Raw genomic sequence first — 24,462 nt, 5'->3', positions numbered from 1 at the left:
TTAGTTAAACTGTGGTTTTGCATAGTGTATGTGAACCCAAGACTGCCTACAAACTGGGAGCCAAAAAACCCCCAGATTCTTAAAACATAGTTTAAAGTTTGTTGTTCGTTCGTTTGATTTCTATACCGCCCTTCCAAAAATGGCTCAGGGTGGTTTACACAGAGAAATAATAAATAAATAAGATAGCGCCCTGTCCCCAAAGGGCTCACAATCTAAAAAGAAACATAAGATAGACACCAGGAAAAGTCACTGGAGGTACTGTGCTGGGGGTGGATATGGCCAGTTACTCTCCCCCTGCTAAATAAAGAGAATCACCATGTTAAAATGCTTCCTCTTTGCCCAGTTAGCAGGGGTTGGTTTACAAACCACAGTTTTTGCCAATTGAGATTTCACATTAGCCCTCTTCAGATGTTATGAGTGCCCAAGACGTTCACGGTTGAAGCAGCAAATACGGGGAGCAAGTCCCCCCACATTGCTGTTAATCACCCCTCATGCCAACTATCATGGTTACAATGCCGTCCATCTGAAGGGGGTGGTGCCGTAAGCGTGGTGGCGGCATAAGCATGGGCTACAGCTCATGGATTCACCACAATTATGCTTATGGCGCCATCCCTTCAGACAAATGGTACTGTGATTGTTGACACAAGAGGGTATTTAACAGCGGAGGCAGGGGGGATATCCTCCCCATTTTTGCCCTCTATAACAGTGAACTCTGAAGATGGCTATTATGTCTGTATTCCGAGACCATGTATAAACCACAGTTAGTGCCATTGTTCAAACTCTAGATGCTGCTTCACTATAGGGGTGTGCACAGAACCATCTGGCCCAGTTTGGTTTGAGGCTGGACCGGCCTCGAGCAGAACTGGGCCAGTTTGGGCCGGCCCCCATCAGAAACATCCCCACCCCCCGCCAGTCCAGTCCCAGACCGGTCCGCAAACTTTAAAAAAAATTTTTTAATGTAAATGTAAGTACCTGTAAGTACCTTTTGTGGGGCTTGCTGTAGCCACAGGGGGGGCCGCGCGGGTTCCCTCTCCCCCCTCTGGCCTTCCTCAACACCGCCGTGGCTGGGTAAGAGTAGTCTTTTTGGCCCTTTTGAGCCTCCGTAAAAGTGAGCGGCCACCATTTTGGCGGCTGCTGCACATGCACAAATGCCCTCTGCGAGGCTATCACAGAGGGCATTTGCGCATGCGCGGCGGCTGCCAAAATGGGGGCCACTCGCTTTTACGGAGGCCCGAAAGGGCCAAAAAGGCTATGTTTACCCAGGCACGGCGGTGATGAGGAAGGTCGGTCGGGGGAGAGGGAACCCACGCGGACCTCCGCCTGGATACAGCAAGCCTCCCGAAGGGGCTACAGGTACTTACATTTACATTTTTTAAAAAAAATTAAAAACAAATACAGACCTGCTGGACCGGACCTAGTGGTCCAGTTCCGGTCCGACGGAAATGGGGGATTCGGTTCGATCATGAACCCATGAACCGCCGGACCAAACCATCAAACCGCGGGCCACCGTTCATTCCAATGAAAACAGGAATGAACTTACAAAGCTAAGTCCTGAGCAGATGGGCAACAACAACAAACAAGGGACTCAAAAACCCATTTTGCCTATTGCATATCTGGAAACTCCATATTGTACATGGTTTGTTTTGTAAACTAGGGTAGCACAAACCACAGGTTTGCATTATTTCTGCACCCAGCCCTTGGTGTGCTCTTCAGAAACGTCTAGTATCAAGTAAGCCTTTCAGCAAGCAATGATCAAACTTTCTAGCATTAGGTCAGACTGAAATCAAGAGGAAACAAGGCTTTAGGATAAAATATAGCTGGGGTAGCCAAACTGAGGCTTTCCTGCTGCTGTTGGGTCGCAACTCTCTGTTATCCCCCGATGCAATAAATTGTAGCTAAGGATGATTAAAGTGACTCCAGTCACTGGCTCACATCCACACTAAGTTACTCATAAGTAGTCTTATTGAAATTAATAGGACAAGTGCTCTTAATTTTAATGAGAGCACTCGCTGCTGATTTTCTTAGGCTTGTCAGTCAGGCTGAGGGGAGGGGTATGCTGGGCGTAAGCACTTAGCCAGCCATTCAAGAGCAGAGGAGGGGGGCAGGAGAGCCCTCCTGCCTCTCCTTCTGCAGTGGACACATCGTTGGGGACATGTCAGCATCAAGCCAGTACTCCTCAGATGGATAACAAATAATGTGGTTGTAGAGTGGAGAGGCAGAAGAGCTCTGAGTTTCCCTTCAAAGTCCTTCAAGTACTCCTGGGGTACTGTTGAGAACCCCAGGCCTATTAGCAGAGTATTTTGGTTCAACTTGGTTGCTTTGAACTTTGCTCAAATGAGTACAAGTTATGATTTATTTGTGGTGGTGAAAGTCTACACTACTCTTTGCTTTTGCTTTCTAAACAAGTGTTCCTCCCTTTATATGCTGGTCTGCTTGATCTAAGTCACTGTCTCACCTGTTTTATTTAGAATGCATAATAAGCCTGTTGCATGGCATGGATGCAGTTGTGTTTCCATGCCAGGTGAGGGATCCCTCTACAAACAGTTGCTCTGCCTTTGAAACAGCTGCATTCTCAGCATTAGAAAGGAAATATTAGTATAAGCAGCTTCGCTGCCCCCAGAGGAAACTACTTTATAGTTCCAGACAATGCCTGCATCTCTCCATCAGCCAAATAGGGGTGTGTACGAATCATTTTTTGCAATTCAATTAACTAGCAAATCAAATCGCAAGAAAAGAAAAAGAAGAAAAAAGAATCAGTTCACCAAACCAGCCAGCCATAGCCAGCTGGTTCAATGAACTGAATCAGAAATTTGGATTCTATGATAGCAAATGAGATTTTCAATGAGACACCATGAATCCACTCTTATTTGCTATCATAGAATCCACACTCAGAACACCTCAGAAACAACAGAACCCTGTACCCCATGGGTTATAAACTAGGGATGTGCAAAAAATTTCAGGCACAGAACGATCTGTGCCCGAAATGAACAATTTTGGGTGATTCGGGGCCAAACCAAATCACCCCCGATGTCCCTCGATATTTTTCAGGCACGAGCCGAATCACCCGAATTTCGGACCCGAAAAATTCGGGTGATTCGGTTCATGGTTGATTTTTGGCGATTTTTTAAAGTTTTAGTGACTTTGGGGTAGTTCGGGGGCATAGCATGGGATCTGGGCAAAAGGAGTGGGGTGGGGTGGTAGTGCCTAATGGGTGCAGGCTACCACCCCAATTTCAGGGGGATTGGGCAAAGGGCTGATTTTTGGTAAATTTCTGAAATTTTCATGTCTTTGGGGCAGATTGGGGCAGAAAGTGGGGCCTGGAGCAGAATAATGGGGTGGGGTGGTAGTGCCTAATGGGTGGAGGCTACCACCCCAATTTCAGGGGGTTTGGACAAAGGGGTGATTTTTTGAGAATTTTTGAAGTTTTAGTGACTTTGGGGCAGTTTGGGGGCAGAAGGTGGATCTGCCCCAAAATAGTGGGGTGGGGTGGTAGTGCCTAATGGGTGGAGGCTACCACCCCAATTTCAGGGGGATTGGGCAGAGGGCTGATTTTTTGAGAATTTTTGAAGTTTGGGTGTCTTTGGGGCAGATTGGGGGCAGAAAGTGGATCTGCCCCAAAGGAGTGGGGTGGGCTTGTAGATAGTGCCTAATGGGTGGAGGCTACCACCCATCCCCAATTTAAGAGTGATTGGGCAGAGGGGTGAATTTTGGTGAATTTATTTTTATGAGGTTTGTCTTCATAAGGTGAAGTGTGCTAAATTGATTACTTCCTCATATTATTCATAGTAAAGGAAAGTGTGAAAAAGTGAAAGTGGGGTCATGAGAGTTGTTTAATGGAAAAAAATCTCATTTGCTATGATAGAATGAGAATTCACACCTCAGAAAAAACCCCTTTGTCCAAACCCCCTGAAATTGGGGTGGTAGCCTCCACCCATTAGGCACTACCACTCCATCCCACTATTCTGCCCCAGGCCCCACTTTCTGCCCCAATATGCCCCAATCTGCCCCAAAGACATGAAAATTTCAGAAATTTACCAAAAATCAGCCCTTTGCCCAGTCCCCCTGAAATTGGGGTGGTAGCCTGCACCCATTAGGCACTACCACCCCACTCCTTTTGCCCAGATCCCATGCTATGCCCCTGAACTGCCCCAAAGTCACTAAAACTTTAAAAATTCACCAAAAATCAGGACTTTGCCCAATCCCCCTGAAATTGGGGTGGTAGACTCTACCCATTGGGCACTACCACCCCACCCCAAAATTTTGCCCCTGGGCCCCTTTTTACCCCCCTGAATCGATTCAGATTCGGATTCGGATTAAATCCGAATCAGAACTGAATCAAGGGTGATTCGGGTGACCCAGATTCGGGCACAAAACAGAACAGGGGTGATTCGGTTCGGGTCTGAGCCAAATCACCCGAAAACCCGAATTGCACACCCCTATTATAAACCCATGGGGGTGGTTGGCACCCTATGTGCACTACACCACCACTCACTCTGGGCCACCCCAGCACCCCCCAAGTGCACTTATGGGACTGCTGAAAGCTCCATTATACCACCTTATGAGGAAAAACCTTAAAGACGCATAAACTTCAACAATTCACCAAAAATCAACCCTCTGCCCAAATCCTTTGAAAAAATCCAGGTACCTTCCTTGCCCCTACCCGGCACTACCACCAACCCCACACTGCTCTAGGCCACCCCTTTCCCCCCGATGAGAAGCGATACACCCTTCATTATACCGAATGGGGGAAAACCTTAAAAATGCATAAACTTCAGAAATTCACCAAAAATCAGCCCTCTGCCCAATCACTCTGCAATTGGGGTGGTAGCCTCCACCCAATAGGCACTACCACCCCACCCCACTCTTTTGGCCCACATCCCACGTTATGCCCCCAATCTGTCTGAAAGACACTAAAACTTCAAAAATTCACCAAAAATCAACCCTTTGCCCAATCCCTCTGCAATTTGGGTGGTAGCCTCCACCCATTGGGCACTACCACCCCACCCCACTCTTTTGCCCCCAGGACCCCTTTTTCTAACCCGAATCGATTTGGATTCGGGTTAATTCGGATCCGAATCGAATCAGGGGTGATTCGGATGGATCACTCCTTACAACAGCTGCCACAGCAGTACCTTTAGCAGACAGTAACTAAGCTCAACTAGAAAAACATCTTCCGCTACATTTTGACTGAGCTTACAATACAGAGTGCAGAGCCCAGTAGACAAGAGCTGTGAGTGAAGCATAAGTTACTCTCAAGGCCAGACATGAATTGCTTACCATAAGAAGTCGTCTTCCTTCTCCAGCATAAGCCTGCCTGCCTACCTGTGTCTGGATACACCATGTGTATCCATGTGTATCCAGACACACCATGGCCTCAGATTGCTGTGTCTGGGCCCTGGCTGACAGCCTGACACATGGGTCAGGGCTCCAGTCCATATCTCATCAGCCATGGCGGTGGTGTGTGTGTCTATGAGTTATGTGCAGCACTAATCAGCAGACTGTGACATATCTGGGTTTGGGGTTGGCCATGGTGGGGTGAGTTGCCAGTGCTTTTGCAGTGGGTGTGAGTGATCAGGAGTCACTAGCCCTCCATGGCCAGCTTGGGATAGCCCAGCAGGGCAAGGTTCGTCTTTAGGAAGACTAGCTGCTGCACCATGTCAGCGTCCAAGTGTGAGTGATGGGGTTTCACCACTCCTCTGGTCATGGATAACACCTTCTCGCTCTGGACACTGGTTGGCAGGCACAAGAGGGAACTGCCCAGCAATAGTCGCCAAGTCCGGCCAAACTGGATTGGCTCCATCCCCAGCCTTCCACCAGCTCCTGCAGGTACTGCAGCACACACTGCTCTGCACCACTGCAGGGCTCAGTGGGCTCTTCCAGCACTCCTGACAAGGCGCCAAGGGATTTATCCATGAACCACCAGGTGGAATACAGAGGCAGAATGGCCGGCTCACTTGGCCCTGCCAGGGATACCACACTGCTGGACTGGGAAGCGGCAGTGATGGTAGCACAAGGGTGGAATACACATTAGCAGTAGCTGCTCCAGCACTCTCCTCCTGGTTGCGCCCAGCCTCCTCTCCCCTGCTTGTCTAATCTCTGCAACCAGGAGGTCCTTCCACCTGGGCAGCCCATCCGGGGTGATGGCTTTGCCCTTCATCCTTGGGTCACATAGGCAGGACAAAACACACACTGCCAATTTACCCAAGGGTGCCATGAGCCGATCCACCACTCCAGTCCTCAGCCGACCTGCCAAGGCGATTGCTTGCTCAGTGGTCAGCATGGACTGGAGCTCACCCATCATCTTCTCGAGGAGAAGAACTGTAGGTAAAGCCTGCCTCAGCATCGCTGTCTTGGTACACAAACTGTTCATAGCAACAAAGAATGGCTTGAGTGCCAAGATAACCTCAGAAAGGAGTACTCAGTCCTGGTTGAACAGGTCACACACTTCCAAGCCACACCTTCTTGCCAGGCTGTGGATGGCTGGCTCTTGCTCCTGCGGGCACCAGAGCAAGAGAAAGGTGGAGTTCCATTGGATCTGAACATCCTGAGGGATCAAATGTTCAGGTAGGTCCAGCTCAAGGTGCCTCTCCTTGAGCATATCCCTACCCTTCTCACTCTGGTGGAAGTAAGCTGCTATCTTGTGGCAGTTCTCCGCAAGAGCAGCCATGACAGCAGCAGGATGTCTCCCAGTGCTTGCAGCAGGGATGTCTTGCCTGGCCACAGCCCCAGAAATGCCAAGCGCATCCCTCACGACCAGGTTCAGAGTGTGCGCCATGGAATGGATGGACACAAACCGACCCTGCTCAGCTGCCTTTGTGATGTTGGCAGCATTGTCGGTGACCACAAACGCTTGACAGAGGTTTGGCTTCCTGATCAGCATTCATTCACCTGGTGATTCATGGCTGTCGGCAGCTTAGCTGCCGTGTGCTCACTGTCCAGCACCTCCACATGCAGCACAGCTCACCTGAGCTTCACTGCATGGGACCTTGCAGCAGCAGATGTCCCCTCATTCTCCTGCCCCCACCAGTGTGCCGTGGGGGACAGGAAAGCAGCGTGCCTCCCACTGGGACTGGTCCACAGATCCGCAGTTACGGGCACGCTGGTGTCAGGCACTGCTGCGCATAGCAGTCCCTCCCCACACAGCCTCCCTGCATGTCTGGTACAGGGAGGGCACCACCACCTGCTGAAGGTGGCGCATCAGGGGATCTTGTAGTCAGGGGAAAGCGGTCAGAGCAGCTGGCATTCACTCACCCACCCAATCAAAGCAAAAAAATAACTCAGAGAAAGCCACGGTACACAGAGGGAGCCTTGCAGGCTGGGCACCACACACCAGCCTACAAAAACCAAAAATCACTCCACCTGGCACAGGCAGGCAACACACAGACAGCAGCAACAAAGGTGGCAGCAGAGCTGCAAAAAGCGGGGGGGGGGGAGAAAAGAAACGAAACGCCACCACCACAGCAGCACACCCCAGTTACTGAAAATAACACATAGGAAGAAAGTTGCAAAACTGTTGGTACAATTTCAGTAAAATTAGTTGTGGGAGTGGTGGCTGGGGGGCAGGGGGGAAATCTCAGCACTCCCATTATTAAAGGGTCTGGCTACAAGCAATAAGTGAAAAAGGAAATGAAATCCAAACAGCACCTAATTAAGCCACTGGGCTGCTATTACTATTTTAAACATAATTGTTGGCAGGTGGACTGCATTGCACATGCATGTGTGTGCACACACAGGGTACCCCAGTTATTAAAGTCACTGGGTGTTGTGCAGTTGGCAGGCACTGCAATTAAAAGGGAGGAAGGGAGAGAGGGAGGGAGCGAGCGCTCTGTCTCTTCACTCACTGCTGGGCCAGGTAGGCAGGCCCACACCACAGTCTCTCTGCTTTCCACGGTGCTGCTGAGCTGCTACAGTCTCTCTCTGTCAGAGTTTTTTCCTCTCCTGAGGCATAAAAGCAATGGCGCTCTCTGTCTCCAGGCAGCCCCTTACATACATTTTGAAACTCCCTCCTTTGACCTCCCCCCTCTCTGCTCCCTCCCCCCAGCCAATGAGGACATAGTTACCCATGCCAACAATTGTTTTAAAAGTCAACAAGCCAACCAAAAAGCAAGGAGATCTCAAGCTAATTGGAACCCAGTGCAAGGAGACCAATCAGCAATTTAAAAACACAGAGACAAAATGGTAGCGCACTAAGTGAATTGCTAGTGAATCAATTTGCATGAATTGGGGTGTGTGTTAGGGGTGTGCAAACAGGTTCAAAACCAAACCAGTTCGGTGTCGAACCAATTCAGTTCGAAGGTTTGGGGTTGAACCGAACCCCCCTGGTTTAGCTCGATCCCGAACTGAAACACACACCCCAGTTTGGGGGTTCGACAAGCAGTTTAAAAAATAATAATTTTTTAAAAAATTAAACTTACCCCCTCTGGGGGCTTCTCCAAGGTTCCAGGGGGAGGGTCCGTGGAGGTCCGCTTCGGCCTTGGGCTGAAGACGCCCAAACTGGACAAGTTTTAATTACCCAGGAGGCTGGCGGGGGGAGGGGGAACCTCCGCAGGCCCCCCTCCCCCGCCATCTTGGAGAAGCCCCTGGAGGGAGTATGTTTAATTTAAAATCTTTTAAAAAAAAATATTTTTAAATTGTTCGTCGAACCCCCCAGACTGAACCGGGGGGGGTCAAAGGGGGCCAAAGTTGAACTGGCTCAGTTCAAGTTTGCTTTGAACTCAAACCAAACCAGGCCAGCTGATTAATTTTTACACTGGGATATGCTTGGGGGCACATTTAATTTTTTTTGGTATTTTTTAGCATAAATTCTGAATTAATGAGGATATTTCAGCTGTTCTTGTTCTCAGATTTAATACTCAATAATCAGATCAATAATTCCAAAATGACATCATGCCCAAGAAAAGCAGAAGGCCTTTCTCAGATTCAAATTTACTATGACTTAAATTTACCATATATGGTCATTATACAATAAATTGAATTATGTATGAAGTTGAAATCCTACAAATTTCAAACTCTTTTACTTCCCTTTTGTAACCACATTAAAACATTCTATTACGTATATTTAATTTCTTGCACTTGCCCAAAAGTGTAATTTATGCAAAATTACTTTGCCAAGTCAATAACAGGCTGTGTGTGTGTGTTTAAAACACATAAGATACTGCATGTGGCTTTTGAAGAGTTAGATTTGATACAGTGGAAATCCATGCACAATGTGTAATGATGTGTGAATACCGAGCCAGGTTTAAGGTCATTTATTCACAACAAAATCATTTTCAAAAATTTACCACCTGTTGCTGAATCCATAGACCCTTACTTAGGAAAGGGTGAGGTGTTTAGAGAGGAGACCTGCCCTTTCTCTTTTCATCAATATATTACCAATGAAGTTTGAATGTGAAAGCCGCCAGAAAAACTAGTCCAGCAAGGTACCATGGCAACAAGTCTATCCTGTGTGAATGTTTGAATCTCAAGAAGATGAACCACCTACCAATGCTCCGAGTCTGTATGCTGCCCTCCCTGCTCCTTTACCGTAGTGAAAAAAACAGCAGTGTACTTTGACAAATATGATTGCTAATAGAGCAACTGTAAAATGATCCATGTGTAACAGGAAAACAATGAGCTCTAAACATGGGCATTTGAGAGCTGGCGAGGAAGGAAAGATCGTGGGGAATACTTAAACAGGTTGGGCTTTACAGACCCATTTTTCCAAGCATGCGGCAAGGATGGAGGTACTGTTTATGTAAGCTTCGCTGTTGGATATAATTATGGGTGAGCTGCCCTGTGAATGATCCATGTGTCTTAGGGGTGAGCTCATAATCGGAGTGTGCTGTATGTGCTTGGACAGCAACATGGGGCGGGGTGGAACTGTATAGCAAGTCCATTCTGTGTAACGGTCTCTCTTCATTGGTGACTAATGTATTCTACTGTAATATTCATATTTATCTGAATGGTGATTATGTTATAAAACAGGGTGAATGCTGAGATCAATGTGCCAAAATGGTATTATCTGGACTTCTAGGAATAAAACATAGGAATATAAAGACATTTGAGAAAAATCTAGATATAAGAGATGCCAATACATGTTTTTTAATCTTGTGTCCCACCAACAGGGTTAAACGGTGAAGGTGCTATGGGTGGATAAAACCAAGGGTTTTACTTCACAAATGTAATCTATAGTTACTATACCTTTTAGGTGGATCTGTGTTTCCACAGGACCCAAGGTGTATACAAAACCATTGAGAGTTGGATGATTTTTTCTTAAGGCAAAATGCTAGTGCAGTTGATGATTTACTGCAGTGGCAGATTTCCATGGTTAATCTCAGTTTTCCTTTTTCTGACAAAATGCTTGGGTTTAGTTGGTTTTTTAAACCTCTGACTAATAAGGAGCTGAAAAAATAGCAGTGGCAGCTATTTCTTACTTTTCCTAGTAAGGTTTTATTTTAAAAGTGCTTTCTAACGTTTGAAATGAAGCTTACTTGGTGCCAGGCACTGTACAAGCTTCCTTAACAAGGGAAATTGAATTACCGTGGTGAATTGAACATAACTGAAAGTAGAATCCATGCAGGATCTCAGTCAAGGGTCCTGATCACAGGGGTAAACTCCCTCTCCAGTATCTCATTTGCTTTCTTGCATATTTATGGCAAATGGTTTGTGTCCTTAGGCTGATCAGGGAGATGTACCTTCAGAAGCTCATAATGAACCTAAGCCTGCACCAGCTGAAAATGGAGTAAACCACACCACTTCTCTCACTCCTAAACCATCCACTCAGGTTGTTACCAGCCAACCAGCACCAGGTGAGAAATGGACTATATTGTGTCATTGCTACCGTTATATGTAAAGAATGCAACCAGATAAACTTCCCTTGTATTATCTTCTTGGTTCACAAACATAGTTAAGACAAATAGGAATTCGACCAGCCGTCTTTTCTACCCCACATAACACATAAGTATATCTGTATCTGTTTAGAAGACTATTCCGGTTTCAAACTATGTCTTGTTTGCTGCTTTTTCATGTACACGAAGTACGGCCCAGCACAGCTATTTCAAGTAGTGAATGGCCTGGTGGATGTATACAGCATGTTAGGGATGTGCACGGAACTGGGCGAGGGTGATTTGAAGGCGGAGGTGGTGCATCTTTAAGGGCAGGGGAGGGTACACTTACCCATCCCTCTGCTTTCCCCCTGCCGGTGCTCCATTTTTTAAAAGTCCATCGAGGCAGCAGCATATCTCCCTGCGCCCCCATTGCCCCCTTTACCCAGAGTAACCAGAAGTATCCTACGTGTCTGTGTGTGCTAGGCACGCGCACTCGCACATCGCGCGCGCGCGCACGCACGCACACACACACACAGTGTGCATGCCCACCTGTGACATGCACACACCCGTACCTGGCAGTTACTTCCAGTAAAGGGGGCAACGGGGCGGCAGGGAGGTACAGTGCCACCCCGATGGACTTTAAAAGATGCACCCTCCGCCTTTGAACTGGCAGAAACACCTGCTGTTCAGACTGGTTTGGAGGCCCATAAAGGGCCTTTGAACTGGTTCTGTGCACATCCCTGCTGCATGTACCTACAAGCTATTATGCTCTACCCATTGTAACAAGCGGTGTTATGTTTGAGTTTACATATGGAAGTACAGATTAAAACCTCTCTCTGTATCCTGTTTCAGGGTCTCCACTAAGACAGGGATCCAGGAGCATACCAGACCTAAGATAGCTCTGAGGGCAAGATTTGGAACCTGCATTCTAATGTAGAAGGAATGTTGCTCTTGAGTCTAGTGGCTTCTTGCAGCAAACTGGCACTTTTTAGAGCTGTTGCCCAGGCAAAGTGAATTGGCACCAGCCCTTCACTAGGGAAAGTTGTTTCTTAAAGGGGCTTTGCCTAATTTCTTAAGTGCTGGCGCCAGCGATGCTGGCAGGTCCTTGAGGGATTTCTCTGAGTTGGAAGACGAAGGCTGTGTCCTCAGTCATGGTGGGGGTGCTGGCTTGGATTCCCCTCATATGGGGGATCCCAGTAGCATAGACTCATCTGCAATCAGGATAAGGAGTTTTCCCCACCACATCTTATTCCCTGACCTTCCTACCTTGTCCCCCCAGTTGGACGGTCCTAGATCCAGGAAAATGGCTTTCTGTGAAGCTCTCTTAGTGGTCTTGGGTGTAATAACCTCACTTCCTAGGAGTGTTGTAAGGATAAAAGAAAATATAAGTCCATGTTGTTACTAATCTGAGGTGCTTGAAGCAGGAGTGGAGTGTCAGTGTGGCAGAGGAATAAAACTTGGAACTGCCACTTTCATCCCAAGAGCAGCTTTAAGGGATGGCAGGATCTACTTTGTCATGTTCATTTTGGATCAGTTTCAGTGTATTACCAATATACTGCATGCTTGAAAGTTTGCAGACAAATAGTTTCCAACTGACAGAAGCTTGGTTCTTGGCTAGTTGAATTTACCAGTGCCTCAAAGAGGGCACAATTGAAAGCACTGAAAATTAAATATCTGGCCTTCTGCTCAAGAAACCAGCTCCTGATAGTAATAACCCAGCTGGCTGCTTGGATCCAATGTTCCCTCTAACAGGGATCCCGAGATGTTGTTGACTACAACTCCCAGCATCCCCAGCTGCAATGGCCTTTGCTTGGGGATTATCGGAGTTATGGTCAACAACATCTGGGAATCCCTGTTAGAGGGAAAACTGCTTGGATCTCCAACCTTTCTTTTGGCAGGAAAGACTAGCTATGATAAAAGAGATGTGAAACAACTGAGTTTCAGTCTGCTGAGTTTTAGCACAGAGCAGGATGATCCATTCCTCTCTGCCAAAACTCTTGAAAATGACTTCCATGATTTTCTCAAATTGACAAGGGGAAATTGCTGATTCAGGACCTTTGGGAAGTCCATCACAACCCAGGGACTGCACTAGGCACATTATTACACATGAAAATCTCTGCCCAAGTGAGTGAGGGGTGTTTATTTTCCACTTCTTCTTGGTGGAATGTGAGCACATCTGTCCTTGGATGCAGATGTGAGATGGATGCAGCTAGACCCCTGTCTCACATGCCCCAAAATCTCCAAGGCAAAGAGTGGAGTGAAATAACACAATAATAGAGGCTTCCCCTTGTTTCCAGAAAGGGTCCAATACCTGTCAGAAAGCATCAGACTTGTGCCCGCTATAGAACGGCTTCTGACCATGCTAGGAATCATGGCCCCTGTGTGAATTCTAGTGGGGGCAGGTCCACCCCATCTTTATCTAGATGCTTTGCAGCTTCACTCAAATCTGGGTCCTATCCACTTCCTTGACTACTGCCCAGATGGTTTTTGAGTTATTGCTTGGCTTTTGATACTGTGGCCCCCGAGGTGTTGGCAGCACAACTGTAAAGAACATTTAAGGGAACAAGTTGATGAAAGCTGAATGAGAACACAACTAAATTAACTGTGGTTCACTGGCTTAATGACTGTGGATGACTGAGAACCCTTTCTGGTGCTGTTATCCTACCTCCAGTGGCCATTCAGGTTAGCATATTTGTGACTCCCCGGAAGTATTGCTGCTCTTGGAACACCTGGTTGTGGCATGGGTCAAAAGTCATTTTCTCCCTTTCAAGCTTGTGAGAAGGATGGAAGGGGTGGAGCACAGAACTACAGGTCTGATGCACATGGAAGGCCCTGGTTCAGCCATTTTCATGCATCCCAGCTAGCAGGGTGAGAAATAATGCACTTGCTGTCCTCTGCATGTTTTGATAGGTGCAGATCCTGACTTCAGTGGCCTGAGCCCAACTCACCAAAGACTGCCTGCTCTTTATTTCTAATAGGAGTGTACAGGAGGCAATGTTTTAGTGCTGATTTTCTGTTTAATATTAGATTTTCTGAAACATGTAGTCCTTGTTTGTAATTGTCATGTTTCTCCATAGGAGTAACTACAACCCTTCTCAGGTTGCTTTGTCATCCCCAAATGGTAGCTGCTAACACTTTAGTGGCTTGTGTTCATGAGAGAAATGATGAATGCAGGCAGTAGGCATATATAACACAGAAATATAGATATGGCATTATCAGTGGCAGCCAGAAGGAATTGGAGGGTAGTTATCCCAAAGTAGGGTACCTGTCTGAGAAGAGGTAACATTTAGATGTGAGAAGGTGGGAGAATAAGAAGGAAAGTTAAGAAACCTACATCTGTTCGAAGATGTCAACAGTCTCGTGAAACTGGTTGGCAAATGTGTAGGCAAGAAAGCCAGTTGAAAGTACTTCAGGTGAAAGCAGCCATCTAGTGGGAGGACATATTTCATCCTTTCCTCTCTTTTCATTGGGCAGCATTCACCTGACGTTACAATGGTCTCTCCTTCTTGAGTGTAGGCTCCTTATGAGGTCACAATGCCCAGTCTCTCTACTGCAGGCAGGCAGCATCAGCATGAAGTCACAATGACCAGTCTCTCTCTCACTCACTCACCTTCCCTGAAGTTAGTAAGCAGTAGCAGTTTGTGGGCACAATGTGTCTCTGCTCTTCCCTCACTGAGGCAGACATAGTCTGGAGCATGTGGACGAGTCTCTTTTATAAATGTATACACAGTGACCCACTAGTGTGTTTCTTATTAAAATGGGCTGTAGTGTTTGAGCAAAGCAACAGTATATGAGGAGAAGGGGAAATATAGCCGGCAGGCACGACAACTGGTAACATGATGTACTTAAGTGAGTACCTCAGGGTGGCCTGGAACTCAGAGATAGAGATAATGCAGGCACAGGAATGTTGACAACACCTGCAATATAAAAGGATGACAAAGCCTGCCAGAATTGGGCACAGTGTGAAAGAAAGGTGATAGGCTTCAGGTATCCAACGTATAACAAGCACTGACATGACAGCCCAGATACAGCGGTGCTTCAACTTCCAACATGGACCTTGGAGAGGAATAGATTAGAAGAGAGACCAGATGGTGGTTGGTGGGCATAGGGGTAGTAAACCTTAAGAAAGGGAGAACGGCATGGAGCAGACAGTATTTGGGTAGGAAGAACAGGGAGCAGCGTGAGAATCAGCCAAAAGAACCCTCCTAGATCAGCCTGTTAGGTCCCTACTGCAAGGTCCTATAGAGAAAGCAATTGGACCATATAGATTTGTCACCATGTAGATGTGTCAGCAATAAGTATGAGAAAGGACTCCAGTCACTAAGAGGAGGTGAGAAGACATACTAGTTGTGTTATTTTGAATAGTAAGTATTCCCAAAGGGTGTCTGGTATATAATCCTCTGGTTTATTTCCCCCCAAAGTAGCATTACCTGTTTCATGATGTTCTTTTAAGAAGTGTTGATACTTACCTGAGAAATTGGAGCATGTGCTTTTTAATAGTAATGTGAATTGGTGCATCAGTTGTAGCCTTTGGAACAAAACCAGATGTTTCTGATGAGAAATAAGCTTCATATTTTCTTTGCCTGTTAGTGACAAGAGAAAGATTGACAATGTACATTCATCAGGAGGATCTTATGAGATAATATAAATTATCCCTTCTCACATTAAAAAGAAAATCAGTGTGCATGTACTGTTTGAAAGCATGTATGCGTCCTTTCAAAACATCTGAAATGATTCTTGTTTATGTCTAGGTTCTGTAAAAGTGCCTGCAAAAACAGAAGATCTTATTCAGAGTGTCCTGACAGGTAAGCAACATGTAGATGGTATACAACAATATCTTCTGGATGAATGAGCATTCTGGTTTGTCGGGGCGGGTGGGGGGGGGAGCTGTGTATGACCATGCCACCCTGAAATCACCTGTCTCAATGGATCTTATTAAAAGCATAACTCTTTGGTTTGGTTCTTTTTTCATTTCTGAAATCAAACCTAGAAACCCAGAATAAGGGCTTTTGCATCTAATAAACCAACATAAAAGCAATAGTACAGATGATGTTAGCTAACAAGTTATTTATTTCTTTACTTATTTATTTTATCTATTTTATAAAGTTGAGAATTCCCTACAAACCTATAACAATTTGTGTTGTGTATTTGAATAATTGTAGAATTTACCTGCAGAATAAATATAGGTGCTAGATTTAGGGCAAAGACTGTTTTAACAGCCTTAGTATTCCTGACCACATAAAGAAGCCCTGGGAGAACTATGTGAGTGTATGTAAGTTGACCATTTTCCTGTCCACTGAAAAAATACGTACCTTTATTTCTCAAATGCACATTTTTAAAATTAAAGGCAGAAAAGACTAATATTGGTTTAGATACACACAGCTGCGTCCGTTCCTTGAAGATAGCGATCTCAGAACTGTGCTTCACTATCTGGTAACATCTAGGCTTGACTACTGCAATGCACTCTACATAGGGCTGCCTTTGTATGTAGTTTGGAAACTTCAGTTGGTTCAAAATGCAGCGGCTAGATTGGTATCCGGGGTGTCTCGGATTATGCCTGTTTTAAAGCAATTGCATGGGCTACCAATAGATTTCCGGGCAAAATACAAAGTACTGGTGATTACTATTAAAGCCCTAAATGGCTTAGGACCGGTTTACCTGAGAGAACATCACCTTCTGCATGATCCCCACCACACATTAAGATCATTAAAAGAGGTTCGTCTCTGTATACTGCCAGCTTGTCTGATGGTGACTCAGGAGTGGACCTTCTCTGTAGTCACTCCTGGGCTGTGGAATGCGCTCCCTATAGATGTTCGTGGCTTAACATCTGTACCAGCTTTCAAAAGAGCCCTTAAGACACATTTTTTAAGCCAGGCTTTTAGTAATCTCTGAATGTTTTACATATTTTAATTGCTGTTTTAAAAGTTTGTTTCATTTTGTTTCTATTGTGTTTATTTTTGTGAACCGCATTGAGCCTTTGGAGTCAGTCGGTATATAAATTAAATAAATTAAATACATAATAATATTTCTTTACAAAAAATATGAACAGACTATCCATTATGGTAGAACTCCTGATTCATCAAATTTATGGTTGGTAATGGTGTGCACAGAACTGTGGCATTCCGGTTAACAGCTGGGGGAGAGGCTCTTTAAGGGTGGGGGAGGGTGCACTTACCCCTCCCCCCGCTTTCCCCCTGCCAGTGCTCCTTTTTTGAAAAGCATTTGAGGTGGCAGTGTACCTCCCTGCCGCCCCTTCCCCTGTTCCTCGGCAAAAGGCTTCAGAGTGTGCAATTGCACGTGCGCATGGCACACACGTTATGTGTGCACATTGTGTGCATGCACACGTCTGACGTATGCACGCACACAACGCACGCATGTGACGCACACACACGTGCTGTGCGCATGCGCAATCACATATTCTGAAGCCTTTTGCCGAGGAATGAGGGAAGGGCCTGCAGGGAGGTATGCTGCCGCCCCAAGTGCTTTTCAAAAAAGGAGCGCTGGCAGGGGGAAAGCAGCGGGAGGAGTAAATGCACCCTCCCCCGCCCTTAAAGAGCCACCCCCCCAGTGTTGAACCACAAACTATCCCGCCCAGCGAACTGGTTCACAGGCCTTTAGAACGGCCTGCTAACCGGTCCGTGCACATCACTAATGGATGAGTATTAATCCCAGCTAATTGGCCATACCTGGAGAATTTGCTACAGGTCTTGGATGCCACAACCACCTCAGAGTTTTGTAGAATCAATGCCAAGAGCATTAACATAAAGCTTATATAGTGCTGTACCAACTGTTTCCATGGGATGCATCTCAAAACATGGCGAGAGCTGCTGATGCAGTTAGTATCATTTTTGTAGGCAATGTTGCTTGCTAGGGTTTCACTTTCAGGTTTTGTTATGGGATTTAATGAATGAGTTTTAGAGCCACTAAACTAACCTGATGAGGACCTCTTGTCTCATGCATCTGTATCAATTAAAATAGCAGACTGTGGATTTAGTTGAGTTATTCCTAAACCACTGTTTGTGAATGTGGGCTGCTAGCTCACAAAGAGCTTTAAAGGAGGACAATTTTTCCCTTGTTCTGAAAGAAACTTGAGTGGGAGACATGTGCAGACACAGCTTAAGGCTATAATTTGCTCAGAACATGCTCCACCCTCTTGAATGACTTTTGATTCATAACTGGAGTTTGCATGTGATTTACTTTTTTAAAAGATTGGTGATTGTATTAAACTAATACAGGACAATTTGACTCCATATAACTGAAAGTGACCTTATATGCCTTCACAGCAGAGCCAAAGATGTATATTAAATGTGTTCCTTTTCTTCTTTGCCCATGGTGGCTTGTGTTAAAGATAAATGACTATATAGATTTTGACATCCTGTAATGATCAGTCTTGTCATGATCTCTCGTCCATACAAAATTTGTATATGATGTATCTATGCAACTATGGCTTTTGGTACTGCTTTCTTTTTTAACCGATACTTTAGTGGTGTTGAAACTTATGGCCAAACCAATAAAAATGACTTACTATTTGACTCCAGAGAGATGCTTTTGGTGCTATATCTTGCATTAAACAGTACAGTATTTTCACTCCCCCACAAAACATATACTTTTGTGCATCCCAGTGAATTTATGCTTTGTTTTCATGTGGGAATACTTCTTTAAGTATCTAGTAGGATCAAGCTGTAAATGGGAAGCAGTGTTTAAGGACTGGTCTTGGGCCTCAGCCACAGTTCATGTGTGTTAAAACTCTTTACCAGCAGCCACAAAAAGCCATAAAAAGTTTGAGCTGGGGTGTCAATACTAACACCTAATTCTCCAGAAATCCCACTTGCTTGGTGTGGGAGGGGGGATTGTTTGAGCTGGGCCTCCCTGGGATCACACATTAGCATGGACACCCTGGGTCATATTTTACTTCTTCCACATGTTTGTGGAAGACGTAATATGATATGACTTCATCATATGGAGATTTTTAACCATTATGAATCTGGGCTCACCAGTCTACATTTGTTTTAAACTATGAACATGTATCTTATGGAAACAGTCAAGGCACATAAGAGCTGCTCTTGATCCCCTCAATTCCCTGCTCCAGTGAAGGTTTGAAGACTTGTAAATAAATCCTCACAAGTCCTACAAATATATCATGTGGGAAAGAGACAAAACAATGAAGTATTTCCTCTCATTACTGCAGAAGTTGAAGCACAAACGATTGAGGAGCTAAAGCAACAGAAAGGCTTTGTGAAACTTCAGAAGAAACACTACAAAGAAATGAAGGATCTTGTGAAGAAACACCACAAAAAAACCACAGATCTTATAAAAGAGCATACTACCAAGTATAACGAGATCCAAAATGACTACCTGCGGCGTAGGGCAGTCTTGGAGAAAACAGCTAAGAGAGACAGTAAGAAAAAGTATGTTCTTCAGCACTTGCTGCTTCTCCTAAAAACAGCTTTCCTGTTAGAATGGTGTGATAATTTCAGTGGGCAGAACCAAAGGCAGGTGTCATTCTTGGTGGGTGTTGTCAATTATCCTTCCAGATCCCTTTGATGGAAGCGTAGCTCATGTCAGGAGAAAGTTACTTGCCCAATGCCATTTAGAGAATTCTGTCATAAGGACAAAATCAGGTCCAAAATAATGAAGGCTGATACTCTGTTGGATGGACTTCTCCTACTGCTAAGTGAACAAAAGCAGCACCTTTTAAAAGCAGTGATTCTCTTTATTTAGCAGGGGTAGAACAACTGGCCCTATCCAGCCCAGCCCAGCATCCCTCCAGTTGCTGTTGCTGGTGTCTATCTTATGTTTCTTTTTTTTTTATTGTGAGTCCTTTGGGAACAGGGAGCCATCTTTATTTACATCTGTGTAAACCACTTCGGGAACTTTTGTTGTAAAGTGGTATATAAATATCCATCATATGCATACCTCTCAAAAACAGATTGAAAGAGGGAAATTTAATCATCCTGTCATGGCAAAAATTTTGAGTTGGAAGGAGGACAGAAAACTATGTAAGGACTATTTTAAATGCAGCAGAAGCATCATCCTTAAACTGAGCACAGTATAAAATTGCTTGTGGGCTTTACATTTCAGTTCTGAAAACTCTGATGTATGTCTGGGTTGATTTTTATTAATGGCATAATGGCACATAATTGAATTAGTTACTAACTGATAGTTCTAGATTTCCATCCTATTAGATGCCACTGAGTCTCAGTACATGTGCTTTCTCATATGGAAGGTTTGGGCCTTCTCCGGCCTGGTCCAAGCCTCTGTGTACGCGCGGAGGCCTGAACCAGGCTGGAAAAGGGCCAAAATGGGCCACTACGAGCCCGGGCTACTCTGGAGGAGGCCAGCAGGGATGAGGGGGAGCCCCCTACCCTCCCCCCAGCACATCCCTTTAATCCATCCAGAATAATTCTGTATTCTCTTCAAAAGTCTTTGAGCAAATACTCAAGTGCTTGTTATGTCATAAACTTCTCATCCTAGAAAGAGCTCAAGCAGCTGTAATTGTCTGTCTTAATAATGTTCACCACCACTGGCTACTGATGATTCATATAGCAAGAAGAGTGGAGGGTTTTTCCCTCCCTTAACAAAAAGAGTGCTATGAGTCAAGAAACATGAATGCTTTCTTAAGTTGCCCTCCACTCTTATCAGAAAACTCTCAATCACATAAAATCCTGTATAGCCCACAGAACCTGGGCAAGCCTGAGTTCCAGGTAGTCCATTTATTTCCCATCTTTACTGAGGTTTCTGAACCCCAATAGCATTGGCTTTGGGAACTTCCAGTTGCTCACTTGTTTACAGGTATTCCCTTCTTTCAAGTAGACTTGCCTCTCCAGTTCGGGAAAGAGAGAGAGAAAAAACAGGGAAGAGGGATCTCGACATCTCTCTCGGGAGAAACAGGTGAAAGAAAACAGAATCATTTTCATCCATTCATGCACAGTTGAGGTGGTACGGTGCAAGCTGCATTGCATTCTGGATTGTGTTCTGACTAGAATTCAACATTTCAGCCTTACTGCTCTAACAGACATTTGCAGATTACTTTTGTACCAGCGGGGGGGGGGGGTGCTGTATTCACCTCTCTCCCTAGTGGCCCCTTGGAGTGAGGAAGATAATGAAGAAAATAGGGAGAGATGGGGCTGAGGGGCCCTCAGGAGCTTGGGGCCCGGGTTCTTTGAACCCTTTCACTCAATTATAACTACACCCCTGTTTTGTAAGCCTTTTCTCATTTATGGACTGCATATTAGGGCTGTGCAATTCGGATTTTCTGTGTTCCGATTTGTAACCGAATCGAAACAGCCCTGATTAGATTTGGATCTGAATCTGACCCATCCGAATCACCCCAAATTCGATTCGGATCCGAATCGTGGCTGATCCAAATCGAATCGATTCGGGTTTTGGATCTGTCCTATTAATTTCCACAGATTCCCAGCTTTCATTTTTTTTAAAGGCTAAGCTCTATCCCTTATAGAAGTGGAGTTATGGAGCAAAATGTGTGGTCACTATTTTTTAAGCGTTCAGATTCTTTGGTGTATAATAACTTTCACTCAGTGAATCCTTAGGAGGATTCATTACACACCTTCATTTCTTCTATTCATTTTGACTGTCTTTTAGACAGTTCCAATTGTCAACTGCCATGTGCCAACTACACCCCACTCCCACCCACAAGGCAGTGAGGTACTACTCAGTTTAAGTGCCTAATGGGTGGAGGCTACCACCCAAATTGCAGAGGAATTGGACAAAGGGCTGATTTTTGGTGAATTGTTGAAGGTTTAGTGTCTTTGAGGCAGATTTGGGGCATAAAGTGGGATCTGGGGTGGAAAAGTGTGGTGAGGTGGTAGTGCCTAATGGGTGGAGGCTACCACCCAAATTATGATTATGATTATGATTAATAATAATAATTATTATTATTATTACATTTATATCCCGCTCTTCCTCCAAGGAGCCCAGAGCGGTGTACTACATACTTGAGTTTCTCTTTCACAACAACCCTATGAAGTAAGTTAGGCTGAGAGAGAAGTGACTGGCCCAGAGTCACCCAGCTAGTTTCATGGCTGAATGGGGATTTGAACTCGGGTCTCCCTAGTCCTAGTCCAGCACTCTAACCACTACACCACGCTGGTTCTCTAATTGCAGAGGGACTGGGCAAAGGGCTAGTTTTTGGTGAATAGTTGAAGGTTTAGTGTCTTTGAGGAAGATTTGGGGCATAAAGTGGGATCTGGGGTGGAAGAGTGTGGTGAGGTGGTAGTGCCTAATGGGTGGAGGCTACCACCCAAATTGCAGAGAGATTGGGCAAAGGGCTGAATAGTTTTGGTGAATAGTTGAAGTTTACTCATCTTTAAGGTTTTCCCCTATAAGGTATAATGGAGGTTTCAGCAGCCCCATAAGTGCACTTGGAGGGCGCTGGGGTGGCCCAGAGTGAGTGGTGGTGTAGTGCACATAGGGTGCCAGCCACTCCCATGGGGTTGCTAACCAATGGGGTACAGGGTTCTGTTGTTTCTGAGGTGGTCTGTGTAGATTCCTATGGTAGCAAATGAGAGTGGATTCATGGTTTGTATTGAAAATCTCATTTGCTACCAGAGAATCTACACTCAGAACACCTCAGAAACAACAGAACCCTGAACCCCATGGGCTAGAAACCCATGGGGGTGGCTGGCACCCTCTGTTCACTACACCACCACTCACTCTGGGCCACCCCAGCACCCCCCAAGTGCAGTTATGGGGCTGCTGAAACCTACATGATTTCCTATGGAAGACTTCAACAATTCACCAAAAACCAGCCCTTTGCCCAATCCCTCTGCAATTTGGGTGGTAGCCTCTACCCATTAGGCACTTAACTTAAACTGAGTAGTACCTCACCGCCTTGCGGGTGGGAGTGGGGTGTAGTTGGCACATGACAGTTGACAACTGGCACTGTCTAAAAGACAGTCAAAATGAATAGAAGAAATGAAGGTGTGTAATGAATCCTCCTAAGGATTCATTGAGTGAAAGTTATTATACACCAAAGAATCTGAACGCTTAAAAAATAGTGACCACACATTTTGCTCCATAACTCCACTTCTATAAGGGCTAGAGTTTAGCTTTTTTAAAAAGAAAAAGAAAGAAAGAAAGCTGGGAATCTGGGGAAATTAATAGGACAGATCCGAAACCTGAATTGATTCGAATTGCATCAGCCGCGATTCGATTTGTACCCGAATCTAGCCAATGGACCACAGGGGTGATTTGTTTTGTCTCCAAATCACCCGAATCAGCTAGATTTGGGTACAGATCAATTTGTATCCGAATCGATTCGCACATCCCTATTGCATATATGCTAAGTGCAGAACACACATTGGCCAGGATAGGGACAGGGTAGTCCACCTCTGTACGTCCCATTCACAGATTAAAGCAGGAGACATGATTTGGACTTCATTTTGGGAATCATACCCAATGGAATAGATCCAAAGCTCCCTGGTGTCAGTGGCTTCAAAGAACCTGTGAGTTCCCCCACTTATAATAGAGAGGTACACTGGTGTTCTTACCCCGGACATTGGGGCTGGTCCAGAGCCTCCACAGCTCCTGGGGGGGGGGCAAATCCTCTTAACTCTGTTCTGGGTGGTGTGGTCTCCACTGGCCCGCACTGCACCAGGCAGCCAAGTGGGACTGTGACCTGTGTCGGATGCTTTAGAGACAGAGCAGCAGGTGGGGAAAGAAATATGGGGGATGGGAATATGTTAAGTTGCGTGTTGAAATGTTTCTGCTAGTGCATATTTTCATAAATATACCTGTTGTATATTCTTACATTCTTGTGAGTTCAGTTGCTGTTTGTGCCCTCAAGAACCCACGTGTTAAAAATACTGCATGTGTGTGTGTGGGGGGGGTGATGCTTAAATTGCAGCGGGGGGCGGGGACTCCAAAATTACCTAGGTGCACCTCTGGGTAGGTACAATATTTGTCACAGTCTTCAGTCACAAATTGTCCCTCACAAGAAAGTAGTACATGGTATGCATGACAATTGAGTTTCCTTCTGGCCTTAAATGTCTGCCTGGCATTCTTGTGTTTGCACAAGTGTCACCCTCTCTTCAGGCTTGATGATGATCTTTCCCAAGCGATAGCTCTAGCCTTAAGTAAACACTCCCTTTTAGGCTCTATTTCTGTGGTTTCCTAGACAACTAACTTAACACCTGGGTAGAGCTGTAAACACCTCTGATTATCTGCCTAGGTGCAGACTGATGCATTTCATTTGTTTTGGCCTGCTTTTTAAAATGTTTTCTTTAAAATAATAATAATAATCTGTTACTGTTTAGCTTGCTGCAGCTCTGTTTGTTTCACATGCCCCCATTGATTGCTCCCTCTTCTCACCTCACCCTTTATAGTTACAGTTCTTTCCCAAGACCAAAAATATCACTCTGTTCCCTAGGGAGTTTGTTGTTCAGATTCCATTTTGCGAAAATGGTTTTTGCTTTGCTTTTGCATGTTATTTCACTCAGCTGGCTTTCCTTTGACAGACCTTTTGGTTTTCATGAACTTTGCTCTTGAGTCTACTAATAGTTTGACATTAGGATGCATGCATTTTGGGTGCATACATTCTAGAAGGGTTGAGTGTGCTGATGAAGAGGTTTTTATGGAGCTTGAAAAAATGCCAACCACAATTTTCAAAACAGGATGCAGAGAGTACAAAGGTTTGTTT

The 24,462-nt window shown here is 45.3% G+C and overlaps 1 protein-coding gene across 26 annotated transcripts in view; it reads left to right on the top strand.

The window, feature by feature from the left end:
• PLCB1 (phospholipase C beta 1) overlaps positions 1-24,462 on the top strand; it is an 807,198-nt gene that overhangs the window by 673,028 nt on the left and 109,708 nt on the right. For 23 of the 26 annotated variants that reach the window (XR_008313428.1, XM_053284740.1, XM_053284741.1 and 20 more), the window contains 4 exons: positions 10,655-10,787; positions 15,557-15,610; positions 18,994-19,213; positions 20,619-20,696. Coding sequence is in view for 25 of the 26 variants with exons in the window: in XM_053284740.1 (XP_053140715.1) it covers positions 10,655-10,787; positions 15,557-15,610; positions 18,994-19,213; positions 20,619-20,696 (485 nt within the window). In the remaining variant the exon portion in view is untranslated. Of the gene's footprint in view, positions 1-10,654; positions 10,788-15,556; positions 15,611-18,993; positions 19,214-20,618; positions 20,697-24,280; positions 24,441-24,462 lie in introns of those variants that run through there. The other 3 variants (XM_053284739.1, XM_053284746.1, XM_053284760.1) reach the window with 2 other exon arrangements.

Source organism: Hemicordylus capensis, chromosome 1, assembly GCF_027244095.1.
Source record: "Hemicordylus capensis ecotype Gifberg chromosome 1, rHemCap1.1.pri, whole genome shotgun sequence".
NCBI lineage: Eukaryota > Metazoa > Chordata > Lepidosauria > Squamata > Cordylidae > Hemicordylus > Hemicordylus capensis.
Note: the sequence above shows the minus strand (reverse complement) of the source record. Positions and strands in the feature narration are given on the sequence as shown.